This window comes from Myotis davidii, unplaced genomic scaffold (assembly GCF_000327345.1).
Source record: "Myotis davidii unplaced genomic scaffold, ASM32734v1 scaffold805, whole genome shotgun sequence".
NCBI lineage: Eukaryota > Metazoa > Chordata > Mammalia > Chiroptera > Vespertilionidae > Myotis > Myotis davidii.
The window spans coordinates 287,599-294,974 of record NW_006296430.1 but is presented as its reverse complement, the minus strand read 5'-3'; the positions used below and the strand labels follow the sequence as shown (position 1 = coordinate 294,974).

General features: G+C 48.9%; 1 protein-coding gene across 4 annotated transcripts in view; it reads left to right on the top strand.

The window, feature by feature from the left end:
* LATS2 (large tumor suppressor kinase 2) overlaps positions 1-7,376 on the top strand; it is a 73,217-nt gene that overhangs the window by 55,222 nt on the left and 10,619 nt on the right. For all 4 annotated transcript variants that reach the window (XM_015569152.1, XM_006771800.2, XM_006771802.2 and 1 more), the window contains 3 exons: positions 950-2,238; positions 4,605-5,187; positions 6,370-6,552. In XM_015569152.1, the coding sequence (XP_015424638.1) occupies positions 950-2,238; positions 4,605-5,187; positions 6,370-6,552 (2,055 nt within the window). The remainder of the gene's footprint in view (positions 1-949; positions 2,239-4,604; positions 5,188-6,369; positions 6,553-7,376) is intronic.

Below are 7,376 nucleotides of genomic sequence, written 5' to 3'. Positions count from 1 at the left end.
GAGGGAGGGTGGGCAGCGGAGAGCAGCAGTAGATCATGGGACCTACCTGGGTGCCTCCCATCTGAAATAACCTGTGGTACTTCCTATGAGGGGAGGGGGGAGTACTTGTTTGGTTTTATAGAAGATTAAAAAAATCATTGGATATTAAAATTAGGCAGAGTGAGAATAATAATGTTCTTTTTACTTTCTCTTAGGCCTGTGGAGGGGTCTTTCAAAAGGGAGGCTTATTTCATTGATTCTAAAACACTGTTTCTCATACTGTGAGAGCTGCTGCCCAGGGGCAGAGGGTGGTGGTGCTGGGGAGGCCAGAGACTCCAGAGCAGACACTTTGGAGCAAACACAGCTTCCCTGGCTGTCAGTGATAGTCCTCTTCGAGGATGGAGCAGATGGAACAATTTTCTGGTGCCTGAGACCCCTGAGTGTGATAGGGACTCATGATATTTAGCAAAGGAGTTTCCCCTATTTTGTAGAGTGATAATTGTACAGGCTTTGTAAGCTGTATCTTTGCTGTTAAGAGGACACAAACTGTGTTTTCTTCTTGACAGAATGAGTTTCCTTACACAGTGCCCTGCTGGCTGTCCATATCAAGGTGCTTAGCCTTTCTGGTTTTGTCTCAGAGCACAGCTTCCAGGGAACTGACCCACGGCCATGCTGTATGGGGATTTTCTTCTGCATTGGCCTTTGGTATTTATTCAGTGGTACAGGAAACAGCAGTGTTTCACTATAACTTCTGCCTGATGTGGTGGCTGTGGAGGGTCTTGGCTTTGCCAGGGGTTCCTGTGAGGGCTCTCTGTGGGCAAGGCAGACCTTTGATTCAGGGGCAGCCTGGAGCTGCCCCAGCAGAGTTCGGCCTTGCCCAAGTGCCTTCATTCATGGAAGAGCCTGAAAGTGCCAGAAGCCACTGGACAGACCTCTCTAATGCCACTTCTCTTCTTTCTCTCCTCTGCAGGAAAAGGCTTGGCGTCCACCTCTGTGCCACGGAGGCCAAGCTTTGAAGGAGGGGGAGATCCCTTCCCCCCCTACCATTCGATGAGCGGAGCCTACGAGAGTAGTGGTGTACTGGAGGAGGTGCCCCGACAGTACATGGACTTTCTCTTTGCCAGTGTCAGTCCCCACAGCACGCTTGGTGGCCTCCAGCACCAGTCCAAGGGCTACTCTGCAAGTTTGGAGACTGCCGGGATGAACTTCCCTGTGGACGGGCCTGAGGGCCAAGGGGTCCTGCTCCAGAGCCCACACTACAGGCCACACCTGCTGGTGCCCGGGGCACCCCTGGGCTACGGCGTCCAGCGCAGTCCTTCCTTTCAGAACAAGGTGCCACCGGACACTGCAGGGTATGCCAGTCTGGCTGCCAAGGGCCCGGCTGGGCAGCCAGGGGCCGGCCACCCCTTCCCAGTGGTAGGGGCCACAGCAGGTCTATACATGTCGCATCCACACCACAAACAGGCCCCGCAGGTGCACATGATGGCACCCCCGCAGAGCCTGCTGGCCCCCTCCAGGAACAGCCTCAATGTGGACCTGTACGAGGCCAGCAGCACCCCTGTCCAGTCGTGGCCGGTGCCCACGCTGGTCCGGCGAGACTCTATGCAAAAGCAGGCACTAGGGCTGGAGGGCTCTGTGCCTAGCAGAAGCAGCTCCTTCAGCAACCACCAGCAGCCTGTGGCCACGGCTTCCCCCAACACCATCACAGCAGTGACAGCGGCTCACATTCTGCACCCAGTGAAGAGCGTTCGTGTGCTCCGGCCGGAGCCACAGACGGCTGTGGGGCCCTCCCATCCGGCTTGGGTGCCCGCACCCACTCCAGGGCCTGAGGGGCCCGGTTCCACTGATGAGCAGCCTCCACCCTTGGTGGGTGTGGGCCCCTACCCTCGTGATGTGGACGTGAGGTGCCCGCCCCCACCCTACCCCAAGCACCTGCTGCGCGGTGCTGTCGAGCAGGTGGACATGGACGGCCTGTGTGCGGGGGTGGAGCAGCGGCTGTGGGGTACCTCCTCTGAGCCCCCCAACAGGGGCCACAAAGGTGCCAAGGCAGACCGAGCTGGGAAGGATAAGAAGCTGATCCAGACCTCTCCCGTTCCAGTTCGCAAAAATAGCCGTGATGAGGAAAAAAGAGAGTCTCGAATCAAGAGCTATTCACCCTATGCATTCAAGTTCTTCATGGAACAGCACGTGGAAAATGTCATCAAGACCTATCAGCAGAAGGTCAACCGCAGGCTACAGCTGGAGCAAGAGATGGCCAGAGTAATTTCTCCTTTCAGTCTTCCTAAGCTCTTACCAGTAGAATCGCTTTTCTTTCTGTTTTATGCACCTTTGGTACCAACCAGTTATCCCCTGGCCCTGGTCTGGTTATGAGGGGAGGACTTGGAGAATTACAGGTGTTCCAGCCTCCCTTCCCCCTTCCCTGGACTGCAGGAATCAGCTATGACTGTACACCATGTGCCAATGGGAAAATTATCAAATGGGCTTTTATATGTTATCATTAACAAACTTCATTAAGTTTTATTAACTAGTAACAAAATACTTTGGGAAGAGGTTTTATGAATTGAAATTGTGGGATTTATAAAGAAAGATATATCTAATAGGGATTCATTTATCCTTCCTTTAAGTCTATAATTAACAAGTAATGTTTTGTTTTGTTTTAATATGTTTTTATTGATTTCAGAGAGGAAGGGAAAGGGGGAGAGAGATGGAAACATCAATGATGACAGAGAATCATTGATAGGCTGCCTCCTGCACACACCCTACTGGGGATCAAGCCTGTAACCCAGGCATGTGCCCTGAACAGGAATCGAACCCTGATATCTGATTCACAGGTCAATGCTCAACCACTGAGCCACACCGGCCAGGCAGCAAGTAATGTTTTACTTGACACAAAACTGCTAAAGGAGGTAATTAATGAAACTATTTAAATTAAATGTTACTGTAAATTAAATCACATTAAGCAATAGTTTCAAGTTCTAAAACTAAAATTTGTACTCTCTATGCTCTCCCATTTTCATTGATTTTTTTCTTTTATGTTTTTTCATTTTCCCCTGAGCTTTTATTAAAATACTAGAGGGCTGGTGCATGAAATTCGTGCACGGTGGGGTGAGGGTGGGGGGGTCCCTCAGCTCGGCCTGCATCCTCTCCAATCCAGGACCCCTCAGGAGATGTCAGACTGCCATTGTGGGATCGGGCCTAAACCAGCAGTCAGACATCCCTATCGCAATCGGGGACCACTGGCTCCTAACCCCTTGCCTGCCTGCCTGATCGCCCCTGACCACTCCACCTGCCTTCCTGATGCCCTCAACTGCTCCCCTGCCGGCCTGATCCCCCTAACTGCCTAACTGCCTAACTGCTCTCCCCTGCTGGCCTGATTGCCCCTAACCACCTCTGCCTCAGCCCCGCCACCATGGCTTTGCCCAGAAGGACATCTGGTCTAATTAGCATATTACCCTTTTATTAGTATAGATTAGGTTGCTGCCCAGCTGGTGTGGCTCAATGGTTGAACATCAATCTAGGAATTAGGAGGTTAGGGTTCAATTCCCAGTCAGGGCACATGCCTGGGTTGCAGGCTTGATCCCCAGTAGGGGGTGTGCAGGAGGCAGCCAATCAATGATTCTCTGTCATCATTGATGTTTCTATCTCTCTCCCTCTCTCTTCCTCTTGGAAATCAATCAAATATATATATCCTATATAGGTGATGGCGAACCTTTTGAGCTCGGCATGTCAGCATTTTGAAAAACCCTAACTTAACTCTGGTGCCGTGTCACATATAGAAATTTTTTGATATTTGCAACCAGAGTAAAACAAAGATTTATATTTTTGATATTTATTTTATATATTTAAATGCCACTTAACAAAGAAAAATCAACCAAAAAAATGAGTTTATTTATTTTAAAATGAGTTCGCCATCACTGTCCTATATAATAAAACCCTAATGTGCAAATCGACTGAATGGCAGAATGACTGGTCGCTATGACGCACACTGACCACCAGGGGACAGATGCTCAATGCAGGAGCTGCCCCATGGTAGTCAGTGTACTCCCACGGGGTGGGGGGGTGGCGCCACTCAGCCAGAAACTGGGCTCACAGCTGGCTAGCACAGTGGCAGGTGGGTGGTAAGGAGTGAGGGGTCCCAGACTGTGAGCCCCAGACTGTGAGAGGGATGTCTGACTGCCAGTTTAGGCTTGATCCCCCCTGAGAGGTCCTGGACTACGAGAGGGCACAGGCCAGGCTGACCCCCGCCCCTACCCCTGCCCAAGTGCACAAATTTTGTGTACCAGGCCTCTAGTATTTAAAAAAAATTAGGTTGTTCTTAGAGTTCCAGGAATTTTGTGGTCCCCTTTCCACAGATTTTTGTTCATAGAGATTTCCTTTAGTTTTTAAGGGCCTAAAGTCACAGAGAGATCTATTTTGTCCAGATCCCTTTGGATTCTGGATTTGTGTCTGTATATGGATATAAAGAACAAAATGGATTGTTCTCTTGCTTGGAGTATATTGGGTCCATTCTCCTGTCTTCTCATTCCTGTAGGTCAAGTCAGGGTCCTATCAGTTCTAGGGCATCTCCCGCCAGGTATTTTCTGTCAGGGTTCCTCTGATATGACCCTTATTTTCTTTCTCTGCAGGCTGGACTCTGTGAGGCTGAGCAGGAGCAGATGAGGAAGATCCTCTACCAGAAGGAATCTAATTACAACAGGCTGAAGAGGGCCAAGATGGACAAGTCCATGTTTGTGAAAATCAAAACCCTGGGGATTGGTGCCTTTGGGGAAGTGTGCCTGGCGTGTAAGGTTGACACTCACGCGCTGTACGCCATGAAGACCCTGAGGAAGAAGGATGTCCTAAACCGGAATCAGGTGGCCCACGTGAAGGCTGAGAGGGACATCCTGGCTGAGGCAGACAATGAATGGGTGGTCAAACTCTACTACTCCTTCCAAGACAAGGACAGCCTATACTTTGTGATGGACTACATCCCTGGGGGCGATATGATGAGCCTGCTCATTCGGATGGAGATCTTCCCGGAGCACCTGGCCCGCTTCTACATTGCAGAGTTGACTCTGGCCATCGAGAGTGTCCACAAAATGGGCTTTATCCACCGAGACATCAAGCCAGACAACATTTTGATAGATCTTGATGGTCACATCAAACTGACAGATTTTGGTCTCTGCACTGGATTCAGGTGGACTCACAACTCAAAGTACTACCAGAAAGGTACTGTCTTAGATATACCACACCTGCTTTACACATCTAGACACAACTGAGCCATTTAAGGCAACTGTTTCCTGCCCTGGTGGCTCCTAATCATTATGAAATTATGTGTCACTCCATCCTATATAATAAAAGGCTTATATGCGAATTTTCCCTTTGGGAGTTTGACCAACTGGGAGTTCAACCGCTCGTTATGATGTGCGCTGACCACCAGGGGGAAGCATGGAATGAAGGAAGGTCCTGGCTGGCAGCCAGCTGCCAGGGAAAGGAAGATCCCAGCTGGCAGCTGGAAGGCCCCGATCGGCTCTGATCACTGGCCCGGCCTAGGGACCCCACCCGTGCATGAATTCGTGCACCAGGCCTCTAGTTATTTTATAATTTGGTGTGACATCCTTTTCCCTCTAAAGATATATGTGAGTGTATTTAAGTTTTACTATGATATTTTTAGGCCAATAGGCAATGAGATGTCATGGGGCCTTTGTGAGAACCATCACTCTGCCCTAAATAAGCCCTAAAAAATAAGTTTTACAAACTCCTGAGGATTATTTGTACAGCCGGCCTCAGGCGTTCCACACTATCTGAAGTATCTACAGTATCTGTAGAATCTGTAGGTGTAGATATGGATATAGGTATGATAATAGTTTAACTCCGGTTCCTGTAGTTCTGCTATTTTGAAAAATCAAAAACAGCTGGCCATTATTTATGGCTTGGATTCTTAAAGTAGTTATTTTAATACTGTAGCTCAGGCTTCAGTTTTTATTTTAACTTAAAATTAATCCTAAACCATTTAATTTATTCCCATTTTCTGGCATTTAAGTCATTTTATTATCACATTTATAAAATCCTCTTATGCTTTTCCATGCTCATCTTAAAGCACATCCCGTCGAGACCGACCTGAGATGGGCGCAGAGTTCCCTCAGTTATCCAAGGCTCCAGTGCAGCCTGCAACTGCTGTCACCACACCCTTGTAGCCTGCAGCTGCTGTTTCTGCCATGTTGCTGTGTTCATTTCACATGGGATCTTGGACCCAAGATCTCAGGCCACCCTGCAGAGCAGTTGGACAGGGTTTTTAGTGTGTCAGGAACTGAATTGAATTACTCTTCATTTTACGCTATGGGTTTGTTAAATAGTGAATACTTTGTTTTGTATTCTCTTCTTTTGCTTCCCTGATTCCTGGTGCAAAAGGGAGCCACATCAGACAGGACAGCATGGAGCCTGGTGACCTATGGGATGAGGTATCTAATTGTCGTTGTGGAGACAGGCTGAAGACCCTGGAGCAGAGAGCCAGAAAGCAGCATCAGAGGTGCCTAGCGCACTCCCTGGTTGGGACCCCAAATTACATTGCCCCGGAAGTGCTTCTCCGAAAAGGTAGGTGCCTCAGGCACTCGCTTCAGGCATTCCATACTCCTGCTCCAGAGTTGTGGAGCCAGAGGACCTCTGAGTCTCTCCAGCTCCAGATTTCTAAGACCCTGAATATTCCAACTGTAACTGTGTACCCACGGAAGCACGTATCACTTCCTTTTGGAATTGCTCTCGCTCCCAGGGTGACAGAAGACATGTACCTTGAGGCCAATTTTTGCTCATTTCTCCTTTGACTGGGAAGTGAGAGACTGAGTGGAGGTGTGGACTTTCTACCTGGAACCCAAGAGAATCACTGCAGAACTGGTTTGACAGTCATATGATAGAAATAACTCTGAGGGTCATAGGGACTCTATTCAGTCTGCCTAAGCCAGACATTTCCAGGCTCTAGCTGTAGCTTTAAATTTTTTTTTAATTTAATTTTTTTTCAATTATAGTTTACATTCAATAATATTTTGTATTAGTTTTAGGTGTAAGCACAGTGGTTAGATAATCATATACTTTACAAAGTGATCCCCCTGATATTTCAAGTACCCACTTGGCACTGTACATAGTTATTACAATACTAGAGGCCCAATGCACGAAATTTATGCACTGGTGGTGGGGGGTTGTCCTTTGCCTAACCTACACCTTCTTCAATGTGGGACCCCTCGGGGGATGTCCGACTGCCTGTTTAGCGGGCCTAAACCAGCAGTCAGACATCCCTCGCACAATCCGGTACTGCTAGCTCCTAACCGCTCGCCTGCCTGCCTTCCTGATTGCCCCTAACCACTTCTGCCTGCCAGCCTGATCACCCCCTAACCCAGCGGTTCTCACACTGTGGGTCGCGACCC